The following is a 20,550-nucleotide window of genomic DNA, read 5'->3' as shown; positions in this document are numbered from 1 at the left end:
ATAGGCCACTATGTTCACTGGTTATTTGACACCACACATGGCCTGCCAGAAAGATCCAATTTCTATGTGACATCGATCGCTGACACCTAACCCCGTTTGGAAATAAAAAGGACCCAGCGGCAACAGTAGTCTCTGCAAAACAGATCGGAGTAACATGGAATTCTGAAGCTCAAGGATATTTCCAGGTTTATATTTGTGCGGTATATACAGCTCTATTTGTCCCAATTTTTAGATGTTCTATAATGAATTACTCAAGCCCCTCCGTTTATATATATCTGCACTAGTTCCAAGGTTGTTCTCGCCAAGTTTTACATTCTGTGGGAGTCAGTCACATCATGCCTCTAGGTTTCAAAGACTGAAATCAAAACGTATACGAAAATGCTGCTGAACAAATAAACTACGAGCTTCGGAGGCCCAGAAGAATTAGGCCTGTAAGGCAAGTAATTGTTCGGATAACCTCGCTCCGAACTCAACCCCAATGACATCAAGTTGCAAAAGATATACCACAGCCTCGTCCCACAAGACATTCCACTAAAATTCTCTGGTATCCAGGCGACAAATTAACCCTAAACTCTTCCACCAGCATATCTCGCCTCATTCCCAATGATTCCAGCCGCCTCCAAAAGCCACCTTGCACTCTCGGTCGCCGGATCTCCAGCCCCGGCCTTGATATTGATGTTACGACGGCGCTCGGCCTCCCGTGCCTCGAATTCCCACTTTGCACGTTGGATCTCCACCGGACTCAGGTTCGGGTCGGCAGAGAAAGACGCTTCCGGATCTGGGACAATACCCCAAATTTCCAGGGTATATAGATCGAGCTTGAACTTTGTCGGCCGGTCTTCTGGGGATGCATTGGCAGCAGGTAAGAAGGTGCCGTCGTGCCCGAAGGGTGCGACATGGAACTCGGCTGTTTCTAAATTCGCGTCGATGATCAGACTGCCTGCTCCATGCGGGCTCGGGTAGGTTTGGTGCGTGCGGGACGGGGCGGGAATTTTGCAGCCGATTGCGATACCAGTGTTAGGTGAGAAATAGGCGGTTGGGGTGTTGGGCTTCGTTGCGGATGTAGATGGGTTGCCTGGGAGAAGCATGTGTTTTGGGGATAGTTGGAAGAGGCAGGAGAGGAGGTCGGATGTTTTTGAAGATGAGCCTGATGTCGATATGGAGGTTTTCCACGTTTCGGGAATGTAGGCGCCTAGTGTTATTAAATCTTCATTGGGTGAGTCTGCTAAAGATCCTTGTAGGATGAGCAGCGTGGGAGATTGCCAGGTAAGGACGTGGTGGGAGAAATATGTTAAGGAAGACCCGTGGGCGTTTGTGGAGAAGACGGGGTGTAGGCTGATGCTACTTCGGAGGATATTGATATCGGGTGATGTGGAAGGGAGGAAGAACGAAAGATGCGACGTAAGTGTTGGGGTTAATATGGCCGACTCAAAACTTCCCGGAAGAGTGAGTGTAGCTGTTGGTGATGGGTGTTCTTCGTTCTCCTCGCTCTCCTCCTGTTTAGTCTCTGAGGCTAGATCCTTTTGCCGGCGTTGAGATAGGTTCAAATTTTTGCTGAAAAGCATGTGCTCAAACAGAGCAGTTAGCGGATCGAACAGATATGGCAAAGATAGTGATATCGTTCGGGCAAATGTCTTATAAGATATCCCACCATCGCTCTCTTCCGGTGAAAAGGCTACAATAATACTGTCTGCTTCGTTCTTGACCAATTCCATTCGCCGAACATCCAGTCCAGATGTATATCCCTTCAAAGACTCCGATGGATTTAGTGGCGCAATAACGAGCAGTAGCATAACCAAGCGTCGAAAGGTGTCGATGGAAATCCGGGTCTCGTAAACGGTCTTGTCAACACGGTGATCATGTTTGAATACTTCAATCGCATCAAGAGACTCCAATGCTGCAAGTGCAAGATCATCATCCTCATCTTCATCGTACTCATCGTTGGCCGGTTCATCTATGGAGAAACCCTGCGTGTGGGAATGCGCAGCCGAAGTTTCGGAATCCTTGAACGTAAATTCTCCATTAAACCCCGCGGGGGGCTTCTTCCTCCCAACATCAGCCAGACTACCAAAGAGCAACTTGGTTCGATCCTTGTGTCCTCGTTTCAGCGCTTTTCCATAGCGCTCAGTCAAGAGCACAACCACCTTGACCATAGCCTCAAACGTCAACACACTTGGCGCGAGGGTGTTTTGGAATGGGAAGGCTCCCAGATAAGAAACCATGCGAAAAATCACCGGTCCTGCATCTAAAGATTGTTCATGGGAAGATGTATAGATACCATCTGGTATACCCAAGAAGTCCGAGAGGATTTTCTCATTCCAGTACCGCAGGCCTCCTTGCTCCAAGGCCCGGGAGAAGAAGTTGTCTTTGAAATGAGTGAGCTCTAATGGGGTGAAGCATTTTGTAGCGAAACGCTCAGCGAGCACGGAGCTTAGCTCCTCTATATACGCATGTGGTCAGACACAACTGGTATCGACAAGATGGGGAGCTTTCCATGTCAAAGTTAAGACTATGTCGTTGATAATTACAGTTGTTCAAGAGAGAAGGATATTCGTATGTCATGTCTCCTGAACCCAACATCAAATATAATGGATAAAACTCACCTGGGGATGATGCACACTCATTCGATTGTGCTGCACCCATTGTTGATGCGGACACGACCCCACTGTTACTGTTGGTGGTTGGTCTGCAGCTGCGTTCAGTCGCAATGCTCAAGAGCTAAGATCAAGCGAGAAATTGGACGAAGAGGAAAAGTTAGGAAATACAAGAGTTCAAAGTAGTCGAGACACCATAAAAAACAGCATCAACAAGCAGTAGTAAGTGAATGTGTAGAGCTCCCTTGGTCCATCCATGAGACGACGTCAGGTAATTGCCTGAGGCATAAAGGTCTAGACTTCCAGTTTATGCCTGAGGATTAAATTTGTCAGCGAAGGTGGCATGGATCCATGTGACCATTATTGTGCCAAGTCCTCTCATCCCCAGTTCACCACCTACTCTTAAAATCACATGTCATTTGCTTAAACTACATCCCTTCCGACATTTTCTTTCCAATCCCATTATGAGCTACTTACTTAACCAATTAAGCAACCCAACAGTACCTAATATGGTTGCGAGAGAGATAATATGTTGCCATCATAAAGGAATACCAAACACAATGTCTAAAGCCCATTAGCATCAGTAGCAAAGATGCCTTTCCTCAGGAATCATACCTCAGATACAGTTAGCACAGCTATGATCTGAACTACTATACCAGATAGTGGAAGCCATATTCATAGGACAGCCTTCTGTCATATGTATGATTGCCAATCATGATCCTGCGATGACTAGTGAGCTATTCTGGCGTCCTCTTCAAAGGAATGATGAATGTAAGGATTGTTATCAACTATGATCTACGCCGGATTTGGGCAGGGAACAAAATCACAATGCAACCACCGACATAGCGTCGCTGACAGGTACTCTGGTTCCTATCAGGAGCAGGCATTCATGTATGGGATTAAAATGCTCGTATTCTTTTGACAAGCAAAGGAGTCTGCTTGTTGATTATGAGTGGCAATGCATACTGTTGCGCTGGCGTCTGGGTCGAAGTAGCTCAATATACACTAGAACCTTGAATAGATTGGCCCGTATACTGAATTAGGAATTGTGTCTTAGCTGTAGACACACTGTTGAGCGCCTAGAATGCCAATGAGCAGCTAATTTGTCCCGAGGAAAATTTAATCCCTGTAGTTCTTCGCTTTCGCTATGTATCCGAACTCGGGTAAGATGAGACATATACTCTGTAACACCGGAGATGCCTACATAATACATGTACTGTATGGCCACGAGTACATAGTATTCTGTATGTATGTACCGAGATGAATGTGCGTATGTCAGTATTGTGTACATTGATTGGTACGGTCTCTACGGCTGTACATACGCCTGTATATTTGTATTTCTATATGTCTGTATCGATGTATTGCCGTATCGTCGTATTTTGGTAATTTCGTGGCCTCCGTATTGTAATAATCTATGCAGTTCGATACCATCTTATCCAGGTATATCTGTATTGGCATCCCTGCAATACAGGGCAATCATAAGGCAGAACACAAATTATAGCGTAGATTTCCATGCAGGGATGTGAATCCCGACTCGTTCCTCGCTAGACTTGTTTAGGAAATTGCTTGACAAATCCAACATGCAAACCGGCTAAAGTGCTAAAACGTCCTAAACTAACTATGTTGTACCTACAGTGACTACGCATAAGTCTTAACACCCTTTTGAGACCCACCTATCACACCGCCCAAACGTCACTCTACCGCCTACCAAACGCTTATACAAGTTATGCTCTAAGGCACCCAATTTATCTGAAGCACCCTTTAGGAATTGCCTTGAGAATTTTGACGTTAATTTCTATCTAGGAAGGTAACTTTGTGTATGACAAGGCGGCTTCGATAGCTACCTAGTGAATCTTAGGCGGAAAATTATGCCGGCAGAACATTACGTAACTACTCTATGTGGGGCCAAGGGTGTTAAGACTTATGCGTAGTCACTGTAGCTAGTTAGCGCTGACATCTTGGTGAGCATTTGAGTCATTTCTATCTCCAACACTAACTATGTACTAGTTGTATCGCACATTCCTTTCGCAAACACACTCTGACGAGCTGAGTCGTTTCATGCAGACCCACGCGATACGATGGAAATAGCCCAATACAACACGACAGTCTCAGGAGAGTCACCACTCATTCTGAGGGAAAATCGACAAAAGTACGTACTGGATAGTTGTAACTATGACTTATTGGGATATTGTCTTTGTTTAGCTGAACCGCCACCCAGTATCAACGCACGGCAAATCACCCTGTGCTTCTTAAACTAAATATTGGCCGCATGAGGCTAATTTGCGGCATTGCCAATATGATCCGGACTCGAGAAAGAAGTCGTATGCGGTCTTGTCCATATCTAGTCAATTCACCGAGGTCAAATGGAAGTAGGCTATTCCTTCTATTGGATAACGTGTATCCAACACTTTCCGCTTACTGACTATGCGAGTAATTGCTATTATTATTCCATACATAAGCTAGAATGAAGGGGGGATTGATGTATATGCCAAGAGATGAAGCCCGACAGCTATGCTTCCTTAAATCGCCTGTCCTTTTCCATGGTGCTTTGAATTGATTGAAGCAATTTTGTATCAATTTTTGTTCAGAATACATTGTATCATACTGTGTACCTCGGTTCTTAACGCAAGCCGTGGAAAGATTGGTAGTATCTTTGATATGTCTCTTTCAATGGTTGAATCCGACAGTCAGCAGTTTTCAACCGGCGGTGAAGCTCCGGTGTCTATGACAGTATCGACTGGTAATTGAATGTCTAGCATTATTTGTTGTTCGTAAACTAATTTTCTTCTAGATGATGGCGGTTCAACATGCAAAGGCACAACAGAGTCAGACGCTCATATCGCAATTGGCTCCCCCGATAGTCATGCGACCCCACCATCTCAGGAGGAGAGGGCATTGAGACCTAGGCTTATTGTGCTGAGTGCCGATAGTCAAGATAATTGCCGGAAACTGATTGTGAGGGTTGCACGTTATGCCATAGGGCAAATCAATTCGCTGCATCACGATATTCTGCTCGATCAACTGTCATGGCAGTTGAGCCAGAAGCCGGTATGTGAGTATCGGGTTGCGTTTCTGGCGTACGGACTGGATGATATGGTGGGACAGCTTCAGACACTGGAGCAGGAACCCATCAGTCGGCAAGAAAAAAACAGCTCAACTCGAATGGCATTTGTTTTCAGCGGCCAAGGCAGCCAATATCCCCAAATGGGACATGAGTTACTTGATATCTGTCCTGTATACGTACAGTCAATCGCTCGTGCGTCTCAACATCTGGCTGCAATCGGTTGTCCATGGGACCTGGTGACTGAACTCACCAATCATCCCGAGAACTCACGTATCGACGAGCCGGAAATTTCCTATCCGTTGACGATAGCTGTCCAGCTTGCCATTGCCGACACTTTCGCTGAGCTTGGAGTAATTCCATCGTTCGTCTTGGGACATTCTAGTGGTGAGCTCGCGGCCGCTTACTGCGCAAAGGCAATCTCATTTGAAGAGGCAGTGACGGTTTCATACCATACTGGCCGCCTTATCAGTGCTCTAAAAAGAAAAAGTAGGGGGGTTCCTGGTAGTATGCTAACGGTTGGAGCATCTTACAATACGATCACTACTTTGATCAAGACTGCACCAGACACAGTCGTCACCGGCAGAATGAATGTAGCTTGTACCAACAGTCCCTTGAATGTCACGGTCTCTGGTGACGACAGTGCAATCGGTCGCCTGAAGCAGATGTTAGAGGCAAGGGGAATATTCAATCAGAAGCTTCATACCGGCGCTGCTGCGTATCATTCACATCAAATGGCTGAGATTGCAACCAAGCTCTCACAGGAATTGGATAATCTCAAGGGCGCTCGTGCTGACCCTTCCGTCACCATGATTTCCTCGTCAACAGGAGGTGACATTGGAGAAACAAAGCTTGGGGTTGATTACTGGGTTAAAAACCTGGTTTCACCAGTTCTATTCATGGAAGCAACCAAGGCGCTTTGCCAAGCAAGCCCCAGTTCAAAACAAGTGGGTTTTATCTTGGAGGTTGGGCCACATTCTCAACTCCGCAAACCAATCAAGGAGACCCTTCATGCGGTTCTCGGGGATGACACTGGAATAATTTACACCGGAACCTTGAGGCGAGGATTCGACGCTCAAGCTTGTTTGCTTGATACACTCAAAGTACTATTCCTGGGAGGACTTTCTGTGAAGCCACAGCTAGTAATCCCTCCAGTTGACTCGGATGTCTGTGCAGCTCTGCCTGACTGGTTATTTGATTTTTCAACATCTTCCGATGAGGAACTCGACACGTTGAACGTAGGCGAGGGGCGATTTACAGTACCCAAAATCCTTTCAACAGCATTGCGTTTGCAACCTGGGCAAACATGGGGCGGATCCAATCGGTCTCAAATTGGCAGCCTCCAGAACCAAGGACCGCAAACAAAGAATGAAAGGATTCTGCACCACATAATGTGCAAGGCACTAGATGTTCAAAATAACATGATACGTACAGAAGATAGCTTCTTTCAACTCGGAGGCGACTCTGTTCTCGCGGTGCATATCTCGTCTGAAGCAAGGCGTGCCGGGTTGCTCCTCTCAGTATCCACAATCCTTGGTCATCCGAGATTGGTTGACATGGCACAGGCAGCTAAGCCGCTCAATAATCAAGATGAAGTCATAATCAAACCATTCTCGCTGCTGAAGATTGAACCCTCAGATCTGTTGGCTGAAATAGCCCGCGACTGGGCTGTTAATGCTTCAGATATCGAGGACATCTACCCATGTACACCACTGCAAGAAGGGCTGATGGTGATCACGCAAAGCGAACCGCATACTTACATCCATCAGACAGTTTACATTCTATCGCGAGAGATTGACGTGGCAAGATTTTGTAATGCTTGGGAACAAACCGTGAGGAGCACCCCAATTCTCCGTACAACGGTTGTTCCAACACGATCTGCGGGGACCTGTCAAATTGTAACCACACGGGATATCAAATGGCAATTTCCGTCCAATCTGCAGGAATACTTAAAATCAGATTTGGCGAAGGGAGTTGCATATGGCGGTGCGCTTGCGCGATATGCCCTGTCAGAAACCCACGATGGATCAACAAAATTCATCTGGACTGCCCACCATGCCCTCTATGACGGATGGTCTCTACCTATGATTTGGAAACGAGTTGAAGCAATATACCATTCCAGTGATGAAATTGCCACCAGTCGCCTGCTGGCAGTTCCGTTCAACCGCTTCATTCGTCACATACAGACAGTAGACCATGCATCGGCGGATGATTTCTGGCGAACACAGTTGGCAGGCTCCGTGCTTTCCAAATTTCCTCAGCTACCCTCTGTGGGCTACCGGCCTCAGGTAAACGAGGTTCTGGCACATGATTGCCACGTCTCAAGTCTAGATGGGACGGGAGTTACTCATTCCACACTCATCCGGGCGGCATGGGCGCTTTTGATAAACGAATACCATGAGTCGCGCAATGATGTCGTTTATGGGTTGACAACAAGTGGAAGAAACGCCGATGTGCCCGGGATCGGGGAGATGGTGGCTCCCACTATCACTACTGTGCCGTTCCGTGTGCGGATAGATGTCGATGAACGAGTAGACGCCTTCCTTCACAGACTGCAGGTTCAGGGAATCGACATGACCCCATTCGAACAGGCTGGACTGCAGAATATTGCAAATCTCAACTCGGATTGCCGCCAAGCATGTGGTTTTCAACATATCCTTGTTATCCAGCCAGAGCAGGACACTACCGAAATATTTCCTGGAATCACATCCATCCAGACGACTGAGCTTCATGGCTACGCATTCACTGTGCAATGCAGACTGCATGTTGACAGAATCACCATTCAAATCGAATTTGACAATTCTTTGATTAGTACATTCCAGGTTGAACACATCTGCTATCAGTTCGAAAATATCCTAAGTCAGCTCACGCTCGGCGGTGCACGACCGGTGGGAGAGATCCAAGCAATTAGCGAACTCGACATGAAACAGGTCTTGAAGTGGAATACCAAATTCCCTCAAGTGGAGACACGATCTGTGACTGCACTCATCGAGGCCCAAATGCATGCACAACCACACGCTCCGGCAATCTGTTCCTGGGATGGCGATCTTACATATCAGCAACTTGATAAACTATCCAATCGTCTTGCCCATCATCTAATTGATTTCAATGTTGGGCCGGAAGTCTTTGTCCTGTACTGCTTCCCCAAATCAGCTATGGCTATTATTGCTATGGTGGCTATTATCAAGGCCGGTGGTGCCGGTGTGCCATTAGACCCCGAATACCCTCCTCAGAGAGTAAAAGAGATTTCTGCGGATGCACGTGCAGCAGTTGTCATCACCACCCCAGAGCTGAGTAAGAAGTTTGAAGGGATTGTATCTACGATCGTGTGCTTGAGCCAGGACTTTCTTGACCATACAACCTGCGAAGATCCAGTTACGCCTCATCGAGCCCACCCTTGGAATGCCCTTTATATTCCCTTCACCTCGGGTAGTACTGGAAAGCCGAAGGGAATTGTCATTGAACATAGCATGTTCGCTTCCAGCGCACTGGCTCATGGCGAACTTCTCGGAATCGGCTCGCAGTCGAGAGTATTCCAATTTGCTGCATATACATTCGATGTGAACTTCGCTGATATCTTTACATCATTGATCCGAGGAGCTTGCATTTGCATTCCATCTGACATGGAAAGAATGAACGACATCGTAGGAGCAATCAACCGAACAAGGGCAAATTCCGCTGTGTTAACTCCAACTGTGGCCGCCATGTTTACTCCGGAACAGGTTCCAACTTTGAAGACGCTTATACTTGGTGGGGAACCATTGACTCAGGAGAATGTCCGATCATGGGCAGCTCATCTTAGTCTATGGAACACCTACGGACCAGCCGAATGTTGCGTATACTGTACAGCATATCCTCTTCGCACCTCAGACAGCGATCCCGCCATATTGGGTCATGCTATTGGATCTGTGAACTGGGTAGTCAACCCAATAGATCACAACAGGCTTAGCCCTATTGGTTGTGTAGGGGAGCTAGTGGTTCAAGGTCCAATGGTCGCTCGTGGCTATCTCAATGACCCGCAGAAGACAAACGCTGCATTCGTCGAAAGCCCGCCGTGGCTACCAATCGATTTCCCAAAGAAGCAACGGCGAATCTATAAGACCGGGGATCTTGTGAGATACAATGCGGATGGAACACTAAGCTTTATTGGACGCAAAGATACGCAAGTGAAGGTCCATGGTCAAAGGGTCGAGCTTGGAGAAATTGAGGCCCATCTATCCCACAACTCCCAGATCAAGCATGCACTCGTCGTTGTCCCTAGCACAGGCCTCTACAGCGGAAGGCTCGTTTGTGTTCTCTCACTTGACGAGCCATTGGACCTCGTAGCAAGCAGAGGCTGGAAGGATATTGAACTGATTGACAGTTCCCAGAAGGACAACGCCGCCAAGATAGTTACAACAACTCGTGATGATCTAGGGGAGAAGCTGCCTCGATACATGGTTCCTTCCGCTTGGATAGTCTTGAAACAAATTCCTCTGAATGCGTCCCTGAAGATGGACCGAAATCTTCTGAAGAATTGGGTCGAGGCAGTTGACGAACCCACATATCGCTCCATCGCCGATGTGTCCAATCCAAAAGCGAAAAGCCAACCCACCACGGAGCTACAGAAACAAATACGTGATACAATCAGTATAGTGCTCGCGCTGCCAAAAGATTCGATCGGATTGGAACATTCCTTCTTGGGTCTCGGTGGAGATTCCATTTCTGCAATGCAACTCATGTCGCGGCTTCGCACTATGAATATTCGCCTCAGCGTACAGGATATTTTGCGATATCGCACTGTCAAGGCTATAGCAGCGCATGCACGAGTGGCGGAGGAGTTAAGTGGCCAAGTGCCGACTGTTGAAGAATCTGACGACTGGTTTGATCTCGCTCCGATCCAAAAGATGTTCTTCGAAAAACAGCCCAGTGGGCAGAACCATTTCAACCAAAGCTTTGCACTCAAAGTCACCAGAAATATTCCGGATAATGAGATCGAACAGGCAATACGGATACTGATTGACCGACATTCCATGCTTCGCTGTTGTTACCGGAAAGATAAACCCGATGGCATCTGGCAACAGAAGGTCAAATTTGATCCATCTGAATCATTTGTTCTATTGCCTTCACAGAAATTAACTTACGATAAAATGGCATCCATTTTCCGCGATATCCAGACCCAGCTGGATGTGGAGAAAGGGCCAACTCTCGCTGGGATAACCTGTTATGTCGAAGAGGCTCAATACCTTTTTTTGACAATACACCATCTGGTAGTTGACTTAGTCTCGTGGCGTGTTCTACTAGAGGAGCTGGAGGAATTGCTGGTTTCTGGGATACTTCAATCGGGGCCTAGTATAGAATTTAGCAACTGGGTCAGATTACAGGCTCAATACGCTCACCACAGTTTGTCATCAGAGGATGTACTTATGGCTGATGCTCCGCGCGCTGATTTTGACTACTGGGGAATGTCGGAGCAGCCTAACATTGTGGGAGATACTATTGAAACATCATTTCTTCTCGACAAGGAACGAACTACCCTTCTGCTGGGAGATAGCCAGGAGATTTTGGGCACCCAACCAGTGGAGGTGATGGTGGCAGCCCTGGTTCATTCATTCCGTGAAGTCTTTCCCGATCGGCAGATACCAGCGGTGTTCATGGAAGGCCACGGTCGCGAGTCCTGGGACCCAGCTATTGATATCACCCGTACAGTAGGATGGTTCACTACAATCTACCCGGTCAGTGTTGAGCTTGGGAGGGGCGACGAATGGTTTAACACGGTCAAGAAGACGAGGGATGCTCGTCGACGACTGCGTCATAACGGCTGGTCATACTTCACAGCCAGACAGCTCAACCCTGGAGCAGCGCAGGCAGTTGACACAACTGAAATGGAAATCCTATTCAACTATCTTGGCTTATATCAACAGTTCCAGAGGCCAGACTCGTTGTTTCAACCATCTGGCATTTTTGGAAAAGAGCTCCAGGATTTCAGCTTGACTATGGAGCGCTATGCCTTGTTCGATATCTCAGCCGCTGGTGAGAATGGCTGTCTGCGCTTCACCTTCGCAGTTAACAAGTATATGCAACATCAGTCCGATATCCAGGAATGGGTGAGGGTGTGCCACCGAGTGTTAGCTGAAGGCATTGATCAACTCATGGAACAACCGAACGTCGCAATTTTAGGGGATTTCAGCAGCCTGATGGACACGCCTTCAGGCATCCGCAGGTTGACCGAGCAAATCCTACCTACAATCAATGTTTCAGATATTGATGACGTTGAATGTATCTCACCTTGTTCCCCGATGCAGGTCGGAATCTTGTTGAGCCAAATGAAGTCGCGTGGTGCATACGAGCTTTATACTATTCGGGAGGTCATTGGTGATGAAAAGGGTGATGGTTTTGCCGAGAGAATTATGGCGGCCTGGCAACAGGTTGTAGACTATCATGCGGCTTTGAGGACCGTTTTCATTCGGAGCACTGAATCCGACACGGTATGGGGCCAACTGGTGTTGAGGCACATGCAAGTATCCGTTCGGAAGATAGCCAGCGAGGATCCGACCACGGCTCTCAAAACGATTGAGCCGATGGGGACCACCGATGGGGTCGCTGCACACATGTTTACCTTGTGCCAAGGACCGAACAGTTTATTCTTCAAGCTTGAACTCAGCCATGCTCTAGTTGATGGGGCTTCCGTGCAGATTATCCTACGGGATATCAAACGCGCATTCAGTGGGCAACTTGGTAAAATTTCGACGGCTTTGCCTTATAGCGACTATGTGGCTTTCCTTCAGCAGCAACGGAAGCGAACATCGCTGCGTTATTGGAAAGACTATCTCCAGGGAGTCCAGCCATGCCTTTTCCCCCTCCTTGATGATGGCCGTCCCCAGACCCACGAGTGGAAGACTGTCCAAGTCGAACTAGCGGAGGTAACCCAGTCTGTCATACGTCAATTCTCAGACACTCACGGCATGACCCTAGCGAATGTCGTGCAAACTGCTTGGGCATTAGTTCTCCGGACCTTTACAAACAGTAACAGTGTCTGTTATGGTTATCTAACGTCTGGTCGTGATGCGCCACTCGCCAACATCGAGAACGCAGTAGGGCCTTTTATAAACATGTTGGTTTCACGGGTGCAATTCGACAACTCGGCATCAACCCTGGATATTATCCAGACCATTCAAGATGATTACTTGCAAGGCATGGCCCAGCAATACGTATCTTTGGGTGAAATGCAACACGCTATTGGGATGTCAGGTCAACCTCTCTTCAATACGGCCATTTCCTTCCAACGGCGATCCCCACCCAGTGATTCGAGCGAGATTTCCCTAATTTCCATCCAAGAATATGACCCGTCTGAGTTTGATATTGCAGTCAATGTATTCACAGGCCCTGATGGAACAGAGGTCCATCTCACTTACCAGACTTCCAGGATCTCAAGTGGCCAGGCCACTAATGTCGCAAGTGTATACAGAACCATTATTTCCTCGCTTTTGGCAAGGCCAGAGATACCAGTATCAGATTTGAATCCGATGAGTAGTCACTGCAAAGCTCAGCTGCAGCAGTGGACTGCTAATATACCGTCTACAATCAATTTCTGCATGCATCATGTGATATCAGAGCAAGCGCGCAACACACCAGATGCCCCTGCACTTCACTCCTGGGAAGCTGATTACACTTATGCTGAACTGGACACTGCCTCAACCCGACTGGCACAAAATTGGTCTACATATGGTATCAAACCGGATGAATGCATTCCGTTATGTTTTGAGAAGTCCCTATATACCGCCATTGCATTGCTAGCAGTACTCAAAACGGGCGGTGCGTTTGTGTTGCTTGATCCCAACCACCCACCTGACCGCCTCAAAGGGCTTCTCAATGATCTCAATGCGAGGTTCATCATCGCTTCGCCGAAGACTCGTGAATACTGTGAAACTTTAATTGAGAAGGTGCTTGTTGTGTCGCCATCAATGCTCAATTCCTTGCCGGAGGGTGATGACACCATGATATCAACAAACGTCACACCCGCAAACATCATGTATGTCCAGTTTACTTCTGGATCTACTGGTAAACCCAAGGGTGTGGTTATTGAGCACTCTGCTGCGTGTTCCTCCGTTCAATACCATGGGAAGGTGATGGGATTTGGCCCTAGTTCCCGTACATTCCAGTTCTCCTCGTACACATTCGACGCCGTGATTCTGGAGATTTTCACGACACTGTATCATGGCGGCTGCGTTTGCATACCTTCAGATGATGACAGAATGAGCCACATGGTGGAAGCAATGCGACAGATGCAAGTCAATATCATGTTTATGACACCAACCCTCGCTCAGCTGTTTGAACCAGAGGATGTGCCGACTTTGAAAACCCTGATGGTTGGAGGTGAGCTTATCGGCACTAATACTACCGATACCTGGGCGAAGAAATTGAATCTGGTCGGTGGATATGGCCCCGCTGAGTGCACTGTATTTGCAGCCTACAATCCACTAAGTACCAACGACTTCCGGCCAGAAGTAATTGGATACCCTGTTGGCTCGGTGGCTTGGCTAGTGGATCCATCAAATGATAACAGATTGGTCCCGGTTGGAGCTGTGGGAGAACTCATTATTCAAGGCCCCATCGTTGGACGAGGCTACATCCATGACTCACAGCGTACAGAGGCGAGCTTCTTATTAAATCCCATCTGGTTGTCGGAATACAATGGCAGTCAGCGACACCGACTATACAAGACAGGCGATCTTGCTCGCTACAATTCTGATGGAACACTTACGATTCTTGGACGAAAGGATACACAGTTCAAGCTCAACGGACAACGCATCGAAGTCACTGAGATTGAACATCACATAAAAGCTCATTTTCCACAAGTGCTGCAAGTTGCCGCAGATGCCGTAACCCCATTCCATGTTGGTGGCCGGCCGCTGCTTTCCGTATTCATCAATCTCCAGGGCATGGCCACCCAGGCCCAGGATGAAGCTGATATTCTTTTACCGATGACTGACAGCTACCGGGCGACAATTTTTGAGCTTGAAAATCTTCTGGTGAAGACTATGCCGCCGTACATGATCCCACGGTTGTGGTTTCCCATTTCCCGGATGCCATTATCCACATCTGGAAAGACAGAACGCAAAGTTTTGAGAGCGTTGGGTGCTTCACTCTCAGAGACACAGGTAGAACAGTACGCTTTGGGTAGCGGAGCCAAGCGAGAACCCTCAACTGAGACAGAAATCAAACTAGCTAAGCTCTGGCAGCGTGTACTCAATGTTTCTAGAGTCGGCCTGGAAGACAGCTTCTTCCGACTCGGTGGTGATTCCATTACAGCCATGCAACTCGCCTCTGCGGCTCACAGAGCAGGATTCCAACTTCCAGTGGCTGATATCTTCCATAATCCCCACCTTCTCGACATGGCTGCAAAAATATTCAACTCGCAGGCGAGAAAGGAAATTGTCGGGGCAGATGTTGTGGCGCCATTCAGTCTTTTGAACCCTGGAATCAGTGTGGATGAATTCGTCAAGTCTGCTGCAGAAAAGGCCAACATCAAATCCGACTGGGTGCAAGACCTCTACACTTGCACTCCGTTGCAAGAGGGTATGATGGCGTTGACTACCCGGGATACAGGCTCCTATGGTTGGCAAGATGTTCTTGCACTTCCTCCCTCGATCGATTTAGATCGCTTTCGTTCAGCGTGGCAAGTACTGGTTGATGAACTAGCAATAATGCGAACACGGCTGGTTCAAATGGACCATCATGGCACCTATCAGCTTGTCATTCAGCCAAAACACAGTCCTATTACCTGGCAATACAGCGAGTCGGTGGAAGAATATCTCTGCCAGGACAAAAAGACTCAGTTTGGCTACGGGACGCCGTTGTTCCGGCTTGGTATCGTGCAACAAGGGTCCAAAACATATTCTGTTTCCAGCGCGCACCACAGCATATTGGATCGCTGGTCAATCTCTTTGATGATGGACCGCCTGTCATATCACTATTTGTCACAAAAGGCACCCCCCACCCCGCCGTTCAACAGGTTCATCAAATGGATGTGCTCTCTTGATCCAGAAGTCTCCGATCGGTACTGGAAGTCACGATTTGCTGGTTTGGCTTCCGTGGATTTCCCTCGCTCTGTTCCAGGCCATCGCTCGCGAGCAACAGCAGTGGCAAAGTATTCTGTCCCTACATCAGCTATGAATAATTCAGCCAATATCACTGTTTCGACGCTTCTCAGAGCAGCATGGGCAGTCACTATCAGCCAACACACCGGGTCGGAAGATGTGGTGTTTGGGATGACGCAGACTGGTCGCAATGCCTCCGTAACAGACATCACGGATATTGTCGCTCCGCTCATCACGGTTGTACCTTTTAATGCTGTGGTTGGGAAGCAGCTTTCAGTCGCCGAGTTTCTTCAAGGAATCCACCAAGACACAGTTTCTATGATTCCCCATGAACACGCGGGTCTCCAACATATTGCGCAACTTGACGCGGACTCCCAGGCTGCATGTAATTTCCAGAATCTACTCGTTATCCAGTCACAGCAACATCAGCAGCAGGCACAGCTCCCTCTGGGCCTTGAGCGCCTCGACATTGTGGAGAACGATATTTTGGCTTACGGAATTGTCTTGGTGTGCGACCTCACTGAGAGCGCAGTGGTCCTTCAAGCTGCGTTTGACCCAAGAGTGATCTCGCTAACAAAGATGCACACCCTATTAGCGCAGTTCGGCCACTTCTTCCAGCAGCTCAACAATCCCCAGTCGGCTCAATTGCTTCTAAAAGATCTCCCGCTTGTTGGAGATCATGATCTGCAGCAGTTAAAGGTCTGGAGTCGACCACGTAACGCTGAGCGAGTCAACAGATGTGCACACGAGTTGATTCACGAACGTGCATTAGTTCAGCCTCGGTCATTAGCTATTGATGCTGCTGAGGGGCTATTCACATATGATCAGCTAGATGATATATCCACCAGACTCGCCCACTACCTTCGAGACAGTTGTGGCGTCGGTCCTGAAACAATTATTCCTCTTTTCTTCCACAAGTCAGCCTGGGCTGTGATTTCAATGCTCGCCATGATTAAGTCCGGTGGCGCTTTTGTCTTCCTAGATCCTGCTCATCCCATGGACCGCTTGATGTTTATCACACAGCAAATCAAGGCAACATCCATTATCACCACTCCGGGCCTATCATCCACATGGAGCTCAACATCCCTGAAACCGCTGGTGATCACAGAGAGTTTCTTGAATAGTCTTCCTGTTCAACAGCAGCCACCTGTGACGGGTGTGAAGCCACACAATGTGCTCTATATCATATTCACGTCTGGCAGTACTGGAAAACCAAAGGGTTGTGTAGTTGAACATGCGTCTTTCTTGAGCGGTGCTGTCCAGCACGCGCAACGAAGCAGGTTAACCCCTGACACTCGGGTTCTCCAGATGGCACCATATACCTTTGACGTGAGTATTCTCGAGACACTAACGGGTTTACTGTCCGGTGCTTGTATCTGCCTACCCAGGGGAGAACGTCAGAACGTTCCTGTTTCCCAGATTATTCGGGAGTTGAAAATCACTTGGAGTTTCCTTACCCCTTCCGTCGCTCGAACGATCAGCCCTCAAGATTGCCCTAGTCTCAAAACTCTCATTCTCGGTGGAGAGTCACTTTCGCCAGTGGATATCGAAACCTGGGCAGATCAGGTCCATTTATGTAATGGTTATGGTCCCAGTGAATGTTCTGTCGCTGCTACTGCCAACACCAGCATCACCGTGAAGACCGATCCAGCCAATATCGGGACCACCATGTGTTGTAATGCTTGGATAGTGGATTCTGAAAATCCTAACACTCTATTGCCGATTGGTGCAGTGGGTGAACTCCTGATTCAAGGCCCAATCGTCGCACGAGGATATCTAAATGAGCCGAAGAAAAGCAAGGCCGTCTTCATCGATGCGCCTGCATGGCTGGCTCAGTTGGGACCAAATATGATGGCGGATCAACGTCTGTATCTCACAGGAGACTTATGTCGCTACAATGATGATGGTACAGTGCATTTTGTTGGCCGAAAAGACACACAGGTCAAGCTTCGTGGGCAGCGGATTGAGCTGGGCGACATTGAACATCACACCTCTGCCCATCCATCTGTCAGACATGCCGCAGTTGAACTCCCAAAGGCCGGCAGGTATCGAGACAGTTTAGTGGCCGTACTGTCACTACGCGACATAGTCCCAGACTCCTCTAATGTCCTGGTTGACGGAGAAGAACTCGTGCCAGTATTTGGAGAGCAGCTGGATGTAGTCCGTAAGCACATCTCAGATATACAGACATATCTGGTGGAAAGGTTGCCTCCATATATGGTACCGAGCTCTTTCATTGTCCTCAGCAATATTCCACTGTTGGAATCAGGCAAGATCAATCGCCCCAAGGTAAAGGCCTGGCTGGGTAGCATGAGCACGCAGATGCAGGAGCTGGTCGCTGCGCAAGCCTCCGTGTCAGCAACCCATTCCGCATCTTTGATTGCTCATGATCAGACGACTGCTCTCAGCATCAGTGACCGGATTACGCAACTTCTCGCGAAGGACGACGAGGAATATGCGATTGCAATTCGCAACCGCGACATCACGCTGGCAACTGCCGGCCTAAACTCCATTTCTGCAGTTTCTCTTGCGGCCTATATTAAGGATAGATTCAGCGTCCAGCTTTCAATCGATAGCTTGCTAGAGGCATCAATGACCGTCTGTGGTGTCGCATGCATGATTGACAATGCTAGGGCCAACCCTGCCGCTATCAATAGCTCGTCTTCGTTAAATTTGTCTTTGAAGATTGTAAAGGCAATTGCAGACTTCGATCAAAAGACCACATCTGCGGCACTGACAATCCCTCAGTCACCTAGGGCACAACACCCTGAGACTATTCTATTAACCGGTGCCACTGGGTTCCTGGGGAGTCAGATCCTCAGACAACTGCTAGAGATATCGCGAATTAAGCGTGTGATTACTCTAGTCCGTGCTGCGAACCACCACCAAGCGACAGTCAGAGTGATTGAATCCGCTCGGAAAGGCAAATGGTGGAACGATAGCTATTCTAGTCGCCTTTTGGTCTGGCTTGGCGACTTGTCGCAGCCAGACCTAGGACTCGATGCTGCCCAATGGCGCTGCATTGAGGCTCGGCCAGACTCCCCTTCTCCGATCGACGCGATCATTCACAACGGAGCAATTGTTCACTGGGGGTTCGACTATCAAGGCCTTGAGGCTGTCAACGTCACTAGCACAAGTTCTCTGCTGGCTTCTCTCACCCGGTCGCCGAGACCACCGCGTTTCACGTTCATCTCGGGTGGTCAGCTATTCTTCGGAGACGATGACAACCACGAGGAAGTCGAGGCATTCGCTCAGATGATGAGGAACGCCGGTGGATATGCGCAAACCAAGTACGTATCCGAACAGTTAGTGAAGGAGTTCGCCCGGAGATACACCACATCCATTGCGACTATTGTGAAACCGGGATTGATCGTCGGAACCGTTGATTCTGGAGTGTCAAATACGGACGACTTTTTGTGGCGAGTTGTGGCCAGTGTGATCGATATTGGGGCATTCAACAGCACGGGGTTGGACGGCCTCATCCTCGTTTCTGGCGCCCACCAGGTTGCTTCTGCCATTCTGAGAGATGTTCTCCATCCTGAACCTCATTCCCATACTGTGGAAACTACCATTCGGCATGGTATCCACGTTGGGGAGTTATGGGATATGCTCCGCGATGAATTCGGTTACCAACTGGAAGGTATCGGCGCTACAGAATGGTTGGACCGGTTGAGAGCGCAATTAAAAGCGTGCGGTGAGAAGCATCATTTGTGGCCAGTGTTCCATATACTAGAAGCCACCGGCGGACGCTTGGGTGTCCCTATGCCGGCCCATCTTCGGCAGGACAAGCACAAGGATGAGGTCCAGGCATCTCTCCGGAAGAGCATTTCCTATTTGAGGGAAATCGGGTACTTGTCGGGAGCGGAAACTGCCGATGGAGGGACCTCCTTGCCGAAGGGGCCTGTCTTCGCACGCACAGGTGGAAGAGTCCGGATGTGATGGAGTATTTCCATGTATTTTGGACGGCACCATTTATATTTCTCTGCATTTCTCTGCAAAATGACATAATCTTTATTCTATCTAGTATAATATGTATGAGAGACTTTCTGTTTTTCTGGCAGGTTAACCCCTTATTCCTACATCTCTCAGTCGCCTTTTGTAATGCCAATCTATTTATCATAATTCTGAGCTTCCACAACTTGTATATTGTAGCTAATGTGTGATGTGTTGAAGGGTAATATATTCAGAAAAGGTTGGACGCACTCCAGAAACATATAATTGACTCTAGAAATTAGGGTTAGATATGTAGTTTCCAAAATCTATATACACAACAACCACATTCCAAAGTTGATATTATTGATCCCAAATATTCATACTCGACTAGTCTTGTTTATTAAATAAGGTCTGATGGACAGGTGCTCAACGACGATGACCCATTAACATTGCCAAGGAAGGGGTTAGCACCCTACAGGATCTAACTACATTGAGAAATAGAGTCAGGTGACTTACCCGTTTTAGAGTGGCGTTTGTAGAGAGTCACATGACTATTCCCCTTTTGGTAAAGGTTGGCGTTGAGATCCCAATTCGGTTTAGTGGAAACTGGGCAGCCTACCAACAGACTCTCCATTCAACCAACCTCCATCATCCATGAATCAATATATGAAACTGCATGTACATACAACCTATGATTGATCGAGTGAAATATATGAATATTACCTCAAATCTCTACTACAGATGAATATCGACTTTCAAAACGGGCTAACCATTGCTTTTTGAAACACTGCGTTATGAGAGAGATAACATGTGAGTATATAACAAGGTTGACGAGACAAAAGAGACAAGCAGACAGAAGATATGGGAAGATGGGGGGAAAAAA

General features: G+C 48.0%; 2 protein-coding genes across 2 annotated transcripts; one reads left to right on the top strand and one right to left on the bottom strand.

Moving 5' to 3' along the window:
• Positions 1-566: 566 nt before the first annotated feature.
• On the bottom strand, positions 567-2,643 carry N7479_004285 (TLD domain-containing protein; the record flags this gene model as incomplete). The annotated part of the gene is made up of 2 exons (XM_057251982.1): positions 567-2,440; positions 2,604-2,643. The coding sequence occupies 2 exons, from the start codon at positions 2,641-2,643 to the stop codon at positions 567-569; spliced, it is 1,914 nt and encodes a 637-aa protein (XP_057111307.1).
• Positions 2,644-5,264: 2,621 nt separating this feature from the next.
• Positions 5,265-19,580, top strand: N7479_004284 (uncharacterized protein; the record flags this gene model as incomplete). The annotated part of the gene is made up of 2 exons (XM_057251981.1): positions 5,265-5,334; positions 5,386-19,580. Coding segments are annotated over 2 exons (14,265 nt in total), but the record flags the coding sequence as incomplete, so codon positions are not given.
• Positions 19,581-20,550: the final 970 nt, after the last annotated feature.

This window comes from Penicillium vulpinum (genome assembly GCF_028829585.1).
Source record: "Penicillium vulpinum strain IBT 29486 chromosome Unknown utg000002l_segment0_segment0, whole genome shotgun sequence".
Taxonomy (NCBI): domain Eukaryota; kingdom Fungi; phylum Ascomycota; class Eurotiomycetes; order Eurotiales; family Aspergillaceae; genus Penicillium; species Penicillium vulpinum.
Note: the sequence above shows the minus strand (reverse complement) of the source record. Positions and strands in the feature narration are given on the sequence as shown.